The sequence below is a fragment of the Coturnix japonica genome, chromosome 19 (genome assembly GCF_054131305.1).
Source record: "Coturnix japonica strain WE chromosome 19, WE-NBRP24, whole genome shotgun sequence".
Classification (NCBI taxonomy): domain Eukaryota; kingdom Metazoa; phylum Chordata; class Aves; order Galliformes; family Phasianidae; genus Coturnix; species Coturnix japonica.
The window spans coordinates 14,166,284-14,183,659 of NC_140681.1; the positions used below are offsets into that span (position 1 = coordinate 14,166,284).

At 47.6% G+C, this 17,376-nt stretch overlaps 1 protein-coding gene and 2 long non-coding RNA genes across 6 annotated transcripts in view; all 3 read left to right on the top strand.

Moving 5' to 3' along the window:
* The window catches only part of LOC116654274 (uncharacterized), a 77,652-nt gene extending 77,028 nt beyond the window's left edge, over nt 1–624 (top strand). For all 3 annotated transcript variants that reach the window (XR_004309385.2, XR_014935851.1, XR_014935850.1), the window contains exon 5: nt 263–624. This is a non-coding gene — a long non-coding RNA (uncharacterized LOC116654274). The remainder of the gene's footprint in view (nt 1–262) is intronic.
* Nucleotides 625–3,537: 2,913 nt separating this feature from the next.
* On the top strand, nt 3,538–17,286 carry PEDS1 (plasmanylethanolamine desaturase 1). Of its 2 annotated transcripts, XM_015881861.3 has the most exons (6): nt 3,538–3,808; nt 7,020–7,139; nt 13,347–13,438; nt 14,070–14,214; nt 14,823–15,035; nt 16,125–17,286. In XM_015881861.3, exons 1-6 carry the CDS (start codon nt 3,592–3,594, stop codon nt 16,244–16,246), a joined length of 909 nt encoding a protein of 302 aa, XP_015737347.1. In that variant the 5' UTR covers nt 3,538–3,591; the 3' UTR covers nt 16,247–17,286. The 2 variants fall into 2 exon arrangements, with proteins under 2 accessions (XP_015737347.1, XP_015737348.1); XM_015881862.3 differs by lacking the exon at nt 7,020–7,139.
* Nucleotides 4,512–6,321, top strand: LOC107323107 (uncharacterized). Its single transcript, XR_014935853.1, has 2 exons — nt 4,512–4,628; nt 4,664–6,321. It is a non-coding gene; the product is annotated as an uncharacterized LOC107323107 (long non-coding RNA).
* Nucleotides 17,287–17,376: the final 90 nt, after the last annotated feature.

Genomic DNA, 17,376 nt, shown 5'->3' on the forward strand with positions numbered 1-17,376 from the left:
TATTATTCCTGAAAATTATCTTCTTATCTTCTTTTCCAGGATTTCTAGCAGGCTCTCCAGTTCCCATGCTGCAGGTCTGTAACAGCTGCCCTGGAAGGACACTAGCTTTGGGGAGATGCTATTAATGTAGTGGTCACAGATCAAACACTGAAGCTTTTTAAAGAAGATCTGTGGGCTGAAGGTTTGTACTGTAGAAAAAGGCTGCCTATAATTTTAGATGCTTCTTGCTGAAGACTTGTCTTACGTGTTGTTTGCTTTGCAGTATCTCCTGGCAGATCAGTGAGATCAGAGGTGCATCATGCTAAACACTATGTGGACACAGCTCCTCACTGCAGCCCAATGCAAAGCATGGAAAGGCAGAAGAGGGGCAAAGATTAAAGAAGATAATGCCAGAAGTCAACAGTTGCATCACTGAATAAGGCGCTGCTGGTAGTGTGCTGGAGGTGAGCTGGAGAGGAGAATGAGAGCAGTGGTGTCCGTGCGTGTGGACAGGCTGGGGGAGCACAGGGCTGCTATGGGGGACCTTGGGGTGAGATGTGACTTTACCTGAAAGTTTGATGTAAGTGGATCAATGTTGCAATGAAGGCTGTGAAATAGAGAAGTAAAATTGAAGTTTATTTCTGAGCATGTTTCTGTGCTCTGTTTTCTCCTTGTTCCCAGCCCCATCTCCCTCTTCCTACAGCTGTGCACCTTACACAAGCACCAACTCGTGAGCTGTACCTGGCAGAGGTTAGATTCCCATCTACTTTCCACGTGCTGTTCTTCACTGTTAAAAATAAGTAAATAATAAAAGACACAGCATTCATGAAATGTCAGGCAGGGACAGAGCGAGGCTGACGGGGACAGTGTGTCAGCTCAGAGACTGGCTCTCCTTCCATTTCTCCCAGCTCTTAGACTAGACTAGAGACTTCGCCTCATTTTAACATTAGAAAATAATAATAATAATAAAAAGAAACCGAACTATTGCCACACAATTTCCTCTCTTAAACTGCAGTTGTGATGCTCTGCATCACAGTCCCCTGTGTCGGGGACCTCCCATGCAAGTTGCAGGCCGTCTCCTGGCCTCCTTGGGTTCTTTTGTTACAGAGCAGAGTCCTCCCCCTCCCACAGGGCTCCCTCACCCCTCGTTCCCTTGTGACACGGGGATGCTCGGCTGTTTGTTGGTTGTCTGCTGATTTTCTGCTCACCTCTGACCTAGCACACTTAGCCTTTGCAGTGCCAGGTTGCTCAATCCCCGCTTTATCTCCGTGTTGCTCTTTGCCCTACCCCGTGCTGCAGAGGCGACACCTGGAGATGGCACCCCTGCCTCCAGCCAGTGGGGGCTGTGTGAACAAAATACCTTCCCCTGCTGCGCGGAAAATTTTCCAGAGTGAATTAGAGGTCAGAGCAAATTTAAGTGGAGCAATGTTGCAATGAAGGCTACAAAAGAAAGAAAAGGAGAGAGTGTCTGAGCGCACATAAATGCCGGTGGAAAAGCAGAAGCTGTAGGCTGCAGCCCCGTGTCGCAATGTGCACGCTGAAGCCATCTGACCAGGAAGATGTGGGCTTTATTTTTGAGCAGTGTTATGAGTATCCCATTGAAAAACATACATTTGCTGTCCACTGGCTTTCCAGAAGTTCTCCACAGTCATCTGACATTTCCTACGTAACTGTATATCGTAGCTTGATGAATTTGTTACAAGTGCTCCAACTTAGGGTTGGGAGAACAGGAATCCGACCCTTTGAAGGAACAAGTGTCAGGAGTTCCCAGGAACAGACCGATGGTTACTGATTTTGGACATTTCTGAACAAGAACAACTCCTCAGTGGTCCTGAAGCTGGGCCCAGATAGCTGGAACTTACTGCTGCGTACTGCCAGGGGTAACAGAAACTGAAGGCTGTCTTAGGGAGGTTGGCAGGAGAATGGGCCACGGTGAAGAATTACAAGATTCTTCATTAAAAGCTTTAAGAGCTGCATGCTGGATTTACAGTTAGCTTTTATTCAGCTGCTCTCATCCCGTGTTGAGCACCATGGGAAGCAGTTGGGACATGTTGGTGGTGAGCACCGGCATGTGAGCACAGCTCCTGAGTCTGTGCCATCCGGCAGCCAGCTGCTGGCCCTGGGATGGGATGGGATGGGATGGGATGGGATGGGATGGGATGGGATGGGATGGGATGGGATGGGATGGGATGGGGTGCTGTCCTCCCCACGCATCACCTCTGGTCCCCATCAGCTCCCTGTCTCTGTGTGTATGGCTTTGGAAGGAGCCCTAGGAGCGGCTGTTCCAGCTCTCCCACCCACTGATACTTTCCCATGCCAGAGAGTCCAGTGCAGGAACTGCAGCCAGCTTCTGCTTCTTGCCTCGCAGATCAGGAAGGTTGTGTAAGAGTGAGAGGCGAGACCAGCGAGTCTGGCTTCAGGATGTTCTGAACCGTGAGCCCTGTGCAGCGCTGCGTTCAAAATCGTCTCCAGATCCTTCTGCCGGCTTCCCTCAGGTGCAGATGGGGAGGTGCGTAGAGAAGAGGCGAAATGGTTGTTGTGTCACCGACGGGCATTGCGGCAGCAGGACCTGTGGGTGCTGTGTGCCCTGCACTCACGGCCACCCCGTCACTATGGAGGGGGCACCACAATGGGGGCACCCTCAGCTCCGTCCCGCTCTCAGGGTGATGCCGCACAACCGGCGCCCGCTGCCGTTCTGCGCCACGGCCGCCAGGGGGCGCCACGTGCGGCTCGTGCCGTGCCCGTGTCGGTGGCGCCACCTGCTGGCGGTGTGTCCGTGGCGGCAGCTCCGGGCGGCGCCTCGTCCCGCGCCGTGATGCGAACACGGCACCAGCTCAACGAACTGCAGCGCTTCGTGTCCCGTAAACGAGCTAAAACGAACCGTTACATTTGGTCTATTCGGGCATTGTTATCACTTCTCATTTCAGTGCTTTTTTATTTGACCTTGAAAAAGTTTTACAGCATCGTTAACAGACGTTCATAATATCGGCTGGGGCTTTTTCCCTTATTTTCTGTGCCGGACCGAGCGTTTGCTGGGGGCGAGACAGACAGACTGACACACACAGACACACAGACAGACGCACTGTGATCCTGCAGTGCCGATATCAGCCTCCAGGTGCCGGTATATCCCGGCTGTGCCGTTCGGTTCCCGGCTCGTGTCGCTCCGCCCGTCGCGGTCCGGCCCGTCCCGGAGCACACGTGGGGGCGCGGCCGGACCCGGCTGGGCCTCGGAGCAACGGGACACGAGCGGGACGGGAAGGAGCGGGACCGGACACGGGGACACGGAGAGGACATGCGGACACGGGGCCGTATGGACATGAAGACATGTGGACATGAGGCCATGAGGACACGGAGACACGGTGCCATGCGGACACGAGCACGCGCACTCACACGCCGTGCCCGCACGGGGCGCGCTCCCGCGGCAGCTGTTCCCGCGGCGCCTCCAGCTGTGTCCCCGCCCCCCCCGCTCCGCCATTGGCCGCTCCGGCCGCCCGTTCCCATTGGCCGCTGCCATTGGCCGCCCGTTCCCATTGGCCCGTAGCGCTGTGGGCGTGTCCCGCCGTCCCTTCTCCCCGCCCCCTCCCTCGGCCCGCTCCCGGTTCCCGGTTCCCGATGCGGTTCCGCTCCGTGCAGCTGCCGCCGCCCGCCGGCTCGGAGCAGGAGCGGCCGGGCCCGGAGCCGCTCGGCCGGGCCATGGAGAGGAGCCGCCCCGAGCGGGAGGAGGCGGCGGGGCCGGACGGGGAGGCCTCGGAGGAGCCCGAGAGCGGCGGGCGGCGCTGGGGAGCACAGCACGCCGGGGCCCGGGAGCTGGCAGAGCTGTACTCACCCGGTGCGAACGGGGGGACGCGGCTCCGCGGGGCGGGGCGGGGTGGGGGGGGGTTGGGTGTGTATAGGGGGTATATGGGGGGTGTATAGAGGGTGTATAGGGTGTAGGGTCTGTGTGTGTATGTGGGGGCTCCGCGTGGCGCCGCTCCGCTCCGCGTGCTCCGGGCCGGGCCCACGCGCGGTGCAGAGCGGTGTCGGTGCCCGGTGCCGGTTCGGGCAGCCCCCATCGCCCCCATCGCCCCCATCGCTCCGTGCTGCCCCGCACGGTTCCGGTGCCGCCCTGGTCTGTGCTCGGTGCCGTGACCCGCACGCGGGGACTCGGTGACGTTCGTGGGGCGCCTCGAGCCCGACCTCGGGGCCGGGCGGTGTCGGTGCGCAGCCGGCACGAAGCGGGGCTGCTCTCCGCGCTGCTGAGGGCGGGTCTGGCCCTGGGGCTTCGAGGAGGATCCCGCCCGGATGCGGTTCCCGGTGAGCCCTCGCTGTCCGGAAGCAGATACACGCGGCCGGTCACTGACGGGGCCGCCGACCCGGGCTCCGTACGGCAGCGCCCGGTGAAGCTGCCCCTGGATCCAGCCCGTCAGACGGGAGCGGGGCGGCGGGTTTGGGTCAGGTTTGTGCGCATCTCACGAGTCCCGCTGTGTCAGCGGCCAACGGAGCCACAGCAGCCGGTGTGCGGCGCTTTGCGGCCTGAGCTGCACGAGGTGAAACTGCTGCACGGTGACTGCGGGTGGTGGGAAGGAGCACACGGGGCCACGTGTATGGCAGCAATCCATGCCGTGTTGTGTCCAGGTGTATGGCAGCAATCCATGCCATGTTGTGACCAGGTGTATAACAGCAATCCATGCCATGTTGTGTCCAGGTGTATGACAGCAATCCATGCCATGTTGTGACCAGGTGTATGGCAGCAATCCATGCCATGTTGTGTCCAGGTGTATGACAGCAATCCATGCCATGTTGTGACCAGGTGTATGACAGCAATCCATGCCATGTTGTGACCAGGTGTATGGCAGCAATCCATGCCATGTTGTGACCAGGTGTGTGACAGCAATCCATGCCGTGTTGTGACCAGGTGTATGGCAGCAATCCATGCCATGTTCTGACCAGGTGTATGACAGCAATCCATGCCGTGTTGTGACCAGGTGTGTGACAGCAATCCATGCCATGTTGTGACCAGGTGTATGGCAGCAATCCATGCCGTGTTGTGACCAGGTGTATGACAGCAATCCATGCCATGTTGTGACCAGGTGTGTGACAGCAATCCATGCCATGTTGTGACCAGGTGTATGACAGCAATCCATGCCATGTTGTGTCCAGGTGTATGACAGCAATCCATGCCATGATGTTCTTGCAGTTTCCAGGATCTCAGCGCGGCATTCAGGTCCCTAACTGGGGATGTTCCTGCTTGCACGGGGCCGAGTAGTGGTTTAAAGAAACACAACAAAAGACACTCGTGGGCCTGTCTATTTCCTATGGTGTTCAGGCACATCTGTGCTTATTACAGCTTGTGTCGGTCATCTCAACGTGTCAGGGAAGAGGAAGCTGTTGGAAGTGATGGATTCCTGTACTTCACAGGAAAACAGTCGCCAACTTAACGTGGTACCTGTGCTACCACTTACATAGAAGAGGTTTTCCTCCAAGTCCAGCTTTCTGTTTTTATCTGTGGACGGGTGCTCCAGGGAGGTCTGCACAGCAGCGTGTGTGTCTGGCAGCAGTGAGTTGCAGTAATGCTTGAGACATGCAGATTTCTCTTGTCATTACATAAATAACACATAAGTAGCATCAGAATGTGTTTTGGTATGAGCATATGATGCTGGATTGCTGAATTCTTAATGACATGAGGTACAGCTGTGCACAATGAATGTGACTCTCCAGTACTTCCTCAGTTTCTTTAAGTGAATCCCTGTCCTTCCATGTGTGTTGAAATGTGAGTGCTTTTCAAACATGAGCTCCTGGCATTGGCTTCCTGTCCTTGAGCTGCTTGCTCTCCTGATCAGCCCAGCACTGGACCTGGGGGTCCCTCGGGCAGCCCTGGGATCCCGCACTCAGTGGCAGCAGCATTTACACAGGCTGAGCCCATGTTGCTCCCTGGTTGCTAATTGATCCATGAGGACCTGCCTATTTAGGACCTCTAATCAGGGTGTGGCTTTCTTAAACATGAAGTGAGCGTTAATTAACTCTTACTTTTGTTACTCCAGGGATCTCTTTATAGAATCTCCCATGCTGTGATCTGGTGCTATATTGAAATACGCTTGTTCTTGTGTCTTAATTAATGTCAGGGCTGAGGCAGTTGTGCTGGGCCTGGAGGAGGTGAGGGCTGACCTGGCTGGGTTGGGGTGGCGACCCAGATCTGCCTCTGGCAATTACATATTAAAGTTTCTGATGCCTTAATCCATGTGGTCTCGCTTTGAGCATTGCCTTCCTTTCAGCATCAGTGCCCTGTGAGAATCTAGCAGTGATTAGCAGCAGAAAGCCTCTCAGCCTGAACATAAAAAAGGTTACTGTGACCTGATGTCTGTGTGAGTGTGGGTTTTTTCTTCTTTTGAGGTTACTGTAGAGGCATTAAGTAGTACAGACAGGTACAGAAGAGAATTTGTGCTCATGTTTCTCTTTCCTCATTCAGCCTCTTGCTGTATCAGGGTGGCTGGGAGGTTACGACTTTTTGCTTAGGAGCAGGAAGACAAAGATAAAGCTGCAGCAGTTGCACGTTAAATAAATAAGCCCCAGAAACATACTTACAATGTTCAGAAAGCAACTCTGGGGCCACCAACAAGCAGGATGGTGCTTTTTCTTGTTTATAAGCCCTGAGGCTGTTATGGCTCAAGAGGTGGCTTAACTGTGGGGCATCTGAGGCCAGGCGTTTGTTCCCATATTCAGCTGTACCTGCAGCACTGAATATTGAGTGCTGTGCAGATTTGAAAGAAGACATGAAATAAAAAGGCATTCCCATGGGGAAGAGGACAGCAGGACAGTATGAGCTGATGTCTGCTTTGTGTCTGTTACTGTGGGTGTGGGAGAAGGAAGGGCTCGGTAGTGGCTCAGGGAGGATTGTCATTTCACAAAATATGCGTGCGGCTGTGAATGAGTTTCTGTTTCACTTTCCTGTCAGACAAATGAAGCAGTCATCCGGGCAGCAGAATAGCCTGTATTATTTCAGACTTCTTTTTGTCCTCTGGGATAAAAGTAAAATGTTTTTCTTTTTCTTTCTTTTCCAACAGGAAAAAGGCTGCAGGAGTGGATCTCTGTCATCTTATGCTTCTCTCTGATCTGTTTCAATTTTTACAATCTTCTCTTCTACTTGCGACTTGAACACACGCCCTCCATTATTGTTGGGATATGTAAGTAAGAAGTGTTCGCTGACAAGAACAAGGCAAGACTGTCTCTTGTAATGCTGGAAACAAATGTGCTGTCTTTTACTCTTGGAATTGTTACTAGGAAGGGAGAAAAATGGCACGTGTGTAATTGCCTTAGTGACTCTGAAGCCAACACCATCTGCAAAAGCTGCAGATTGAGGGATCTCATTTACTTCCATTTTCATATCTTTGCCTCAGATGTGCAGAAGTATTTAGGTTTGCTGTATCTTGGCAGTACGGAGCTGCTCTTTCTTGAGTGACCCTTCAAATACGGTGTGAGTTGCAAATGCTTGGCTTTCCTGCAATGAGCAGAGGAGTTTTGGTATGATGAAATGTTGCTGTTCTTTGGTTTTTGTTTGGTGGGTAGATCTGTGCTTTGCTTTTTGACTTGAGTTGAAAAGATTGGAAGTCAGTTCCACAATGCTTCTCTGGTTATTTTCTGGTAAACTTCTAGTTTATTCCAAAGGAAGGAGGAGAATAATTGTTAGGCATTGTGCTGCACTTCTTGTGTATTGCTGGTGCATAAGCAATGCTCTATTCATTTCTGGTTGGGGTTGTATGGTGTTTATATGATTTTTTGAGTTGCATCATTGAAAAGATGGTTCAGTCTCTATAAACAGCCTGACCCACTGGTCGGGTACCTGGGGAAAGGACCTGGTCAGCTGTTGCAGAAAGGAACCAGGTCGACTCGAACTCGTGGGTACTCCAGGGTTGATTTTATTAACAAGCTCAGTGCTCAGGTGAAACATGCATACAGAGCTTGGGTCACTCCTAGTGAATGACCATCGAGCTTTACAGACGTCCTATATTTATATGATTAGGTAAACATTACATCATTTATGTTATTCATTTCTCGTGATTAATCAATATATCTTCAGTCCTTCTTTCCCGCTGTGTTTCATCCTAGGCCCAGGCTTCATGCTTCACGTGTTACTCTTCTTTTGAACTTCTCCAAAAATTCATTATCTTCTTTCATCCGAGCTAGACCAGTCCATTCCATCTGTCTTATGGTTAAACTATACATTTTAACTTATTAACTACTAAATAGTAATGTCAGCACTATTATTGTCTAACTCTGCTGTTTAGTAATTTCACGATATTCTGACACCCCTACATGGGTCCTGGTTCAGGGCTATACAGGGGGTACATGAGTAGCATATTGGTTGAGAAATTTACCATTTTCCCTAACATCTGCCCTGGAAGCACAGGTGAAGGCAGTTCAACTGTGTGACTGGAAGGGGTGGAACCTGGCTACACCTCTCTTAGACCCTTTTTAAGAGCTGACTGCACTGGGGAAGGATCTCTGGTTGAAGATCCTTCCCTTGTGGAGGCTTTCCTGTGAGCTGAGATCTTTGAGGCGGTGAGAACCTTTACTTTTCCTTCTGAGTGCCATCATGTCTGTGCTGGTCCCTTTGTTGTTACACTCCTGTATTGCCCTTACACTGGGTTAATCTTCCTGATTGTAACAGCTGCTTACCAGGTGTTTGGCTTCTGCTCTTTATAATTAAAGCAGTTTTGTTAATGAACTGTGAGGTGTTTTATGTTTCAGAAGAATTATACCTGTTCATCACAGTTGTGTATCACTATCGATTCAAAAAAGATGCAGCAAACCCAGTATATGTAATATCATCATTACCGGCCTGTAAGCCATTGACAGTGCTATGAATGCTTGCAGAAGTGCCTTCTGTCTGTTGGGAGGTCGCTGTCTTCTTCTTGGGCAGCAGTGTCCTCCCGCTGGGAGTTGTACCCGCTCCCTTCCTGCTCTCAGCCAACAGGGCAGCAGTGCTGAAAGGAACCGGGAGGAACTGCTCTGCAGAATAGAGCAGATACAGGAGGGAATCAGTAATGATCCCTAACCTGCAGGGCAATCTGTCTGCAACTGGCTTTCATCTCAAAATTAATATTGATAAAAGCTTAAGTTCTCTGATATCCTGGTTACTGGTTTAACTGATAAAGCAGCCAATTCACTGATAATGTTATTTAAGTAGTAGTGAATGATTAAAGAGGCAGAATCTGGATTCTGTGCAAATAAAGTAGTGTGGAAATTACTGATAGCATGCACAAAAGCGGGTGCAATAAAATAATAAGTATGTGTTATCTTGTATTTGTTCAAGTAAGATGTGGGCAGTGTCTGACAGCAATAATTAGTTTTTGTTAAGTTTGGTCAAACCCATCTGCCTGAATGTACTGTTTCCTAAATTCTATGTGCAGTACAGCAGGTAAGATAAGGGAAGGTGGTCACCAACTTTGTCTAACGTGTCCCTGTCCAAAGCTTTCTTGACGCTTAGATTAGAATACTGACCTTTGAGTTGAGCTCATGGAACAAACGTTCTGCTAGTAAAGACATTTGAAGTTGCTCTGTACTGAGTTCACATCAGGTCATTGTATTTGAAAGTTATGGTGAGAGAAACCCCAAAGCAGTTGTTGATCCCGTGGGCTGGATCTGATACACCACCTGGGCCATCAGGAAAGGTTTCTGGATACCCTGCATGCTGAATACTTCCTTTCTTTAAATAGAACATACAAAAAAACAGGGAGTGGTTTGAACCTTCTGCATCACTTAACCTGGCTCAGGCTCTGCGTGTACAATTAAAGGCTGTGCTATGGCTTTTTTTTTTTTAATGCCTTTAAAAGCACACAACTGCAGTGTGGATTACACTGTGAGTAACTTAATGTAGAAACTGATGGGACAGAAGGTCTGGCCCTCCTCCCTCTCTGTCTGAGAGCACCACTCCTGTGCTGGGAGCAGGCAGGCTGCTCGTGGTGCTCGCAGCGTGCTGTGCTTCACCGTGCTGCTGAGTGAGAGAAAGCAGGCGAGATGTTACGGTGCTAATCCAGAGCAGGTTTTGGAGCAGGCCATTCAGTGCTGAGCAAAGCCTGTCTGGAAGAGCAGGAGGAGGAACTCACGTGATTGCCTTGTGTTATGTGCTGGCTTTAGCTGATGTGGGACATCTCCCTTCTCCACAAGGTCAGAAGCAGAGCGTAGGCAGAAGATGGATGTCTCTCCTTGTCTGTCACATCCAGTCGTGTTCTGTTCTGAATGCCTTCACCTGCTCATGAGCTGTGAAAGTTACCCTCCTTGCACAAGCTGACAGTTGTGTAGGTTCGGATTCAGTATTATTTGCACATCTGTGCACAGATGACCTCCAGTAGGTGGCTAGGGAAGCAGGCTGCACAGGAGAGTTTAATAATAAGGGTTTTTTCCAGATGCAGCTGAGCTGTTTCCCTGCATTGGGAATTTTGCTGTTTCAACATATCAGGTGTTCCACAAACTCTCTATCAGCTGGAGAAATAGTAGGAATACCTTACTTAGTGCTAACACACTGGTGTGAAAGACATGAAAGTAAAATGTTGCAGTTCCTGTCAGGTTTATTGGGTAGTGATCCCCAGCCAGGGCATGCCTTTATGAGATGAACGTTTGCCTTAGGTTCTGCAGATGCTTGCTTCCAGGACAGCGAGCGTCCTGATTCTTTAGAATCTTAGGCTGTAGGTGTAGGCATCTCCCCTCTGGTACTTGAGGAGCAGTGAGAGCTCTTCTGTGCCCTTGGCTCCTGCATATTGCTTGGTGTCCCGGCAGACCACAGCAGGAGTGGAGCGGCCGTGACTCAACCACTGCCTGTATCAGCGTGCTGCCAGCCCTTGCCCTGTGCCCATGAGTAACGTGGTGCCCTGCGTGTTCCCTGGCACATCCCTGGTGCCAGCAAGCACTTCCTTCCTCAGCAGCGCCCCATGGGTGTCTGCGAAGGGTTGCAGCTGGGAGAGAACAGCTGCTCTCACAGTCTGATGTATCTGTTGTGCTCCCTCAGTCTGAAATGTCTGTAGCTGGCTGAAGCGCACCTTCATTCTCACCTGATTCAGCAGTCTGCCCGCACAGCACAAAAATCCTGCTGCTTTGAGCAGCTTCTGAACGGCAGCACTATATCCCCCTGTGTTCTCAGCGTGCTTACACCCTCCTCAGATGCAGACCTGAGATAGGCAGTGGGAGTAAAGAAATAAAAACGCACAAAGCAGTATTTCTCTGGTGCTTTACAGGTCTGTCTTCTAACAGTGTGTGACCCTGCTGAGTGCAGTCCGTACACGTATGCTGCTGTAGTGTCCTGCATGTCTGACCTTACAGTTAAATCTTAACTAATGCTCAGGGCTGCTGGGCTGTCCTGCCTTGCCCTTCCAGCCTTAGTGACAGAGCAACAAGATCAGTTCTGCGAGAGGGAAGTAACTGAACACCAATGCCTTGGTTTTCCCAAGTCACACCTTCGTTTTTTATAACTGGGGACAATGCCTAGTGTATGTGAACATTGAGATTAACTCTTTGGTGCCTGATAAGCCTTCTGAGTCTGCGGGCATGATGCAAGTGTGACTTGTATTACTGTTTTTTCTGTGTATTTTTTTTTCCCCCTCTTTATACAACTCTTCGTACTCTGTTTCTGTACTACAGCTGAGATGAATGTTATGCTAGATAGACTTTTCAGGCTGCTGTAATGTAATTCAATTTTAGCTTTCTACTGTTTGCCATCAATATACCATATGAGCTGTCAGTTGAGTGGTCAGTGTTTTGCCTCTATTTTAGCTGTTTTTCCTGCTGTTATTGCATGCTCTGAGAATGCAGGATTCTGGAGGCACTGGGGGGTTAATAGGGTGAACAAAAACCTGTTCTTTAGCAATCCTGCTTGTGTCAAAAGAACTTCATAAAGTGGACTCTTGACGCAGCTGACCAAATTGCCCTGGTTGGAGGGTAAGAAGATGAGGTGAGGTCCAGGTCAGGGCTGCTCTAAGTTGTGTGACTTACAGGGAGGTGCACATTGGTTGATTTTAATTCCTGGCAAATCTCCTGCCAGCATTTGTCACCGATGCCTTGAGTTTGTAAGAGGGAGAGCAGTAACAGGATGGCTAAAGCAAGAGGAACTGTTGTACCAATGCTTATAACTTTTGATTTGGGTTACAGGTGAGTCGGAATTGCCTTGTCTAAGTTCTTGGCAAGCAGAGGTGTACCTGCCTGCCACAGAAAGCTTCGCTCCATGATGGAGAAGCTGTGCTTGAGGGAGGTTTTCAGACAGAAACAAATGCTGGCTAGTGGAGAAGAAGGCCAGGAGTTCTGCTGTCTTCCCAGACCTCTGCAGAGAAGTTGATAATGCAGTCAGAGCGCAAATAAAATAAGTCTTCTGCTTTATGGATATTTTCACACCTCTGCTGTTTCACCTGCAGTGGCAGTAACAGCAGGCAATTCCATAGAATCATAGAACCATAGAATGGCCTATGCTGAAAAGGACCATCTAGTTTCAACCCCCTGCTACATGCAACCACTAGACCAGGCTGCCCAGGCAAACTGTTTTCTCTGAATATCAGTAGGGGATACGGAAGAACTGCATTCCAGCAGATCTGCCCCAGCCCTATGGCTGCTTTGGTGTGGGCAGGCAGGCAGTTACAGGCTTTTTCCTGAGCTCCCAGATGTATCAGGAGTAACTGGCTGTGATTTATGCTCTGAGCATCAAAGGAGAGAAAGGGAAGCAAACTGTGTTTAATGGTGAACTTGAAGTGGTGTGGAAGTATGATGGGTGTAGGCTGTTCCGTAGAACCTGGGCCTCAGCCTGAAGCACTGCAGCTGATAAAGTCGCAGAGTTGTTTGACATTCCAATCTTATTTAGTCAGCAGTCTTCATGTGCCACGAAGTGGTATCTTAATTGGTGCTTACGTGGAATCTTGTAGTTCTGTGTTCCTTGCCTGCAGATACAAGGGACCAAGGGCGAAGAGGAAGGGTCTGCTGGTAGTAGCATTTTTGGTGTAGCAATAGCAGTTATAATTTTAGCAAATAGTCTGTTAAACACTGTGAGTGAAGAGAGGCCAGTAGATCCAGGGAGAAGGTGCATTTGAGAATGATTGAAATTACATGGCTTAGATGTATTAATCTTTGTATGCCAGCAATTGCAAAGATTAACAAGCTCTTCTCTAGAAGATGGTCAGACACAGATTGCAGTGTTTATAGTGAAAAACTGTCCATGTGGTAGCTTGTTAACCACTGTTCCTTGTTATTGGCCGTAGATATAGTTAGGTTGGGTAGATCTCATAGCTGTAAACATCTGATTTAGAACTAGATAAGCAAATATATCTGTGAAACAAGTAGATGGTGCAGATGTATCAGTAAAAAAATGAATATATGATTCTGCATATCTAACTGTATGTCTCTCTTCATTCAAGTTGCAGGAGTAATTACAGCAGACTTTCTATCAGGATTATTTCACTGGGGAGCAGATACCTGGGGATCTGTGGAGTTACCCATTGTTGGAAAGGTTTGAGATTTCAGATTCTTATCCTTAAACTTGGGAGAGAGGGGGAAAAAAAAGAAAAAGAAATCCTATTCTGAAACACTTCCAGTATTCTCAGCTGTATGGACAGGTACCTTCCTTGCAGCTTGCAGTTCTAACCAACTCTGTTGCTTTGTACTCCCCCCTGTTGAGAGCACGGCGTATTGCTGGTAGGGTGCTCCAAGCACCATGTTTACCTGTAGTCCCAGTGACAGGTATGAAGTGACACTGTTACAGTTTATCAGCCCGACTGCCTTTGCACAGGGTTCTGCAGTGCTGGTGTTCACAAGCCTTCCCGAGTGGCAGCGAAATAGTTTGTGGCGCACAAGTGTAGAAACCTGACTAGACTTGTATAGAGTTTCAAAAGGTGGAAGTACAGAATTTCCCTGTCCTGCTTCACCAAGAGTCCTATTCCTGCAGCTGAACTCTTCAGCACACAAATGATGTGTGTGTTGGAGGAAAATAAATATCCTTGTTTTACTGTCCCTCTCCTACTTACTATGTTTGTGCTCTCTCTTCTCTGAGACTGTGTATTCAGATGTCATTTCTGGTTTTTCTTTTTTTTTTCTTTCCATGATAAATCTTTGGGACACGTTTTCTCAACTTGTTTCCTCAGGCTTTCATCAGACCCTTTAGAGAACATCATATTGATCCAACAGCAATTACCAGGCATGATTTCATAGAGACCAACGGAGACAACTGCTTCATGACATTGGTCCCATTGGCAAACATGGCATACAAATTTGTTTCCTTTTCCCCAGGTAAGCTGATAGCCATGACTTACGTGGATTTGGCATTTTTGTTTATGAGGACAGAATAGATCAATGAATGTGAGATTATAAGTAATTGCTGTTGGAAACACGGTCCTCCCTAGAGGAGGAGTGGAGGGAAACTGTTTTTCTTGAAGGGGAAGTAAATGTTTTCTCTAGCCCAACAACAAATATCCGAGGAGTATTCTAAGGAAGTATTTGAAGTAAACTTCTCCTACAAGAGGAAATCAAGCTACACAAGAAAACTCTTTGCTCTTAACTGAATAAAAATGCTTCACCTGTGTGTAGAAGTACTTTAATTGCACACTAGATGAGCAAGAATTAAAGATTATTAATTTAATTATATAGATTAAGAGAACAGGGTTTAACTTCCTGTTTACTTCAACTTGGCAGATGCTGACACATCCCAGCCTTTCGTGTGACATATGGAAGCCATTTATGGCTCATTGGCTCTTATGAAACTTGCTGAAACAACTTTTTTGAGGCCCTTGTTATTTCCTGCAGTTCCAGTCAGGTCTGGCTGCGCAAGAGCACACTTTCCTAGTAGAGATTTACCTTCTTATGGAAAACTATTTAACGATACAAATCTTGTTTTGCAGAAGCATTGTACGAAACATGTCCTTGGGAGTGCTATGTCTTTGCCCTTATCATCTTCATAACCATGACGAACCAGATTCACAAGTGGTCTCACACATATTTTGGTCTTCCACGCTGGGTCATCTTTCTCCAGGACTGGCATGTTATCCTGCCTCGGAAGCATCACAGGATTCACCATGTGTCTCCACATGAGACATACTTCTGCATTACAACTGGTACTGTCATGTGGTTCATACTGCAAAGTGTTGGGTTGGTTGGTTGGTTTTTTTGTGTTGTTTTTTTTTGTGGTCTCATATAACTCCCATGGCAAGATGTAATTTAGTGTCAGTCTATTAAATACAGAAAAAGGCATGTTGAAGCTGACTGGGCTGTAAGTTTTGGCAAGAGCTCCTGCAGCCATAGTCTGACATTAGAAAAAAATGAGTAAGATTCGTGATTGTATGAAAAGTAACTTTCAGTGACGTAGGCAGTCTTACTGAGATCTAATTGCCCAGTATCTTGGGAACCTCATCCTAGCAATGCATTTTGCTCACTGAAGTGCTAAAGCTGCTGATACTTCTTGCTCAAAGAGCATCGTTTCATCTGCCAGTGCAACTTGCCTTGAATTTTCATTTCTAAAACAAAGCCTCTGGATTTTCATCATTTATTCTTTCTCATTTGAGGCAGAGGAGAGGACAGGCTTGGAGGAAACTGTCTGTAGGTTTCCGTGTCTGTGTTCAGTGTTATGCCTCCTGTAGAGATTGGAATACTTGCTCACCAGTGTTGCACAGTCCTGAACAAGCTATCAAGTTTATCAGATGACTGGAAATAAGCCACTGTTCTTAATTCTGTTGTTGACTTTGATAAGCAGTTTCTGTCAGTTTTGAAATCTGTCAGGAAACAAATTTAGTTCTCATGACCAGAATTACAATTTCTAAGAAACTCGACTGCACAGATGATCATAAAAATCTTGGCACCCCATGGGTATTTTCAGTCCCATTATGTCCGGAAATGATACGGTAGCAACACTGAAAGTTGGAGCTGGACTGTTCAGTGTTCTTGAGCCAGTTACTTCTATGTTCTTATTTAAAATTAAAAAAAAAAAAAAAAAGTATTTTATATAAGTGTTCATACCATATTGCTCCCATGTGAGGCGGTGTAATAGATTGTATATTTGCTTTTTATTTTTTTTTCCTCTGGTGGAGCAGTGTTTCTGTAGCCCTAATTGTTTTTCTTCTAGGTCATGAATGATGGAAAGGGCAGAAATAAGCAACCTATGTGCTATTTGGGTGCTATGATAAACGTTTTTCTTCCCTTCCATTTAGGTTGGCTGAACTATCCGTTGGAGAAGATTGGGTTCTGGAGGTGTTTGGAAAACATGATCCAAGGACTTACTGGGGAGAAGCCAAGAGCAGACGACATGAAATGGGCTCAGAAAATCAAATAACTTTTGCCAGCCGTCTGCAGTCCTTACCATTGTTGCCAATTTTTTTTTTTAAAGAAGCCATCAGCCAAATTCAAGACCTGCAAAGAAATAACAGACTCTAAAGCACAAACTAAGAAGTGCTAACAGACTGTAATTTAAAGAACTAATTCCTAAAACAATACTTGAAGATGATTACTCTTACTGAGCACCTTTTGTTTAGCCATGTCGCTTACATCTTAGAAAGTACTTCATCACTGTATTTCGTAAAGCTGTCAGGCAAGCCAGAAGGCAGGACAGTTAATTCATTGGTACGTGGTGGCTTTGTAAACGTGTTGTATCAACATTATTTAACACTTCAAAAATAGCTTGTTGCCAGAGACCTCTGGGGGAATGGTGACAGCGGTTTGTCACTTCATGTTTGAGTCCAAATAATACTGCATGAAAACTGTATCAGTACTGGAAGCCTATAAATCATCACTGTTCAATGCACTCTTTGTTTGGTAAACTTGCAGCTCCATCTTTGCTATCATGTTAAATCTAGAGGATGTAATGTGGAACAGAACTTTGAGAATCCCACTCCACTGGTGGGTCATGAATCCTTAAGTGTCTTCAGTTTCCCTTAACATAAAATTGATCTACTTTCTATGTGGAATTGGGCAAACCATTTTTGTATAAGCCTTCAGTTGTACCTTAACAGCCACCTGAGGAGAGGGAAGGCACAGCACATGCTTGCATTTGTTTGTATGGAGTGGTCACTAATGGGCATTCTATTTGAGCATTTCCTACCCTGACAATAAATGTTTGAAGTAGTTATAGCATTGGGCACATTGCACATAGCTGTATTCAAGAGCTCAAGGTATCAAACTTATAATGTTAGAAGGGAAACGTCAATGACTGATGTTTTGTTCATATTTTTTTTTAAGGTGCTTGCTTGTTTCTGTAAATAATATAAGGCCTTAATCTCTTCTGGTGTAACTGAATAATATTTTAATGTGATGTTTGAATGTATATAATATATTTATAACAGAGCAATTGGATAATACTAATCACATTTGCTATGACTTGTTGCTGTTCTTCATTCATACGTTCTCAGTGTTTAGTCCAGACTTGATCACTTGGTTGCAAAATACAGTTCCAGACACCTGGGTATT

Bases quoted from the DNA above. Each gene is read 5' to 3' on its own strand.
- PEDS1 (XM_015881861.3), top strand. From the start codon at position 3,592: ATGCGGTTCCGCTCCGTGCAGCTGCCGCCGCCCGCCGGCTCGGAGCAG. The intron at 13,439-14,069 runs GTTTGAGATTTC...TTGTTTCCTCAG, and splicing joins AGTTACCCATTGTTGGAAAG to GCTTTCATCAGACCCTTTAG. The intron at 14,215-14,822 runs GTAAGCTGATAG...CTTGTTTTGCAG, and splicing joins ATTTGTTTCCTTTTCCCCAG to AAGCATTGTACGAAACATGT.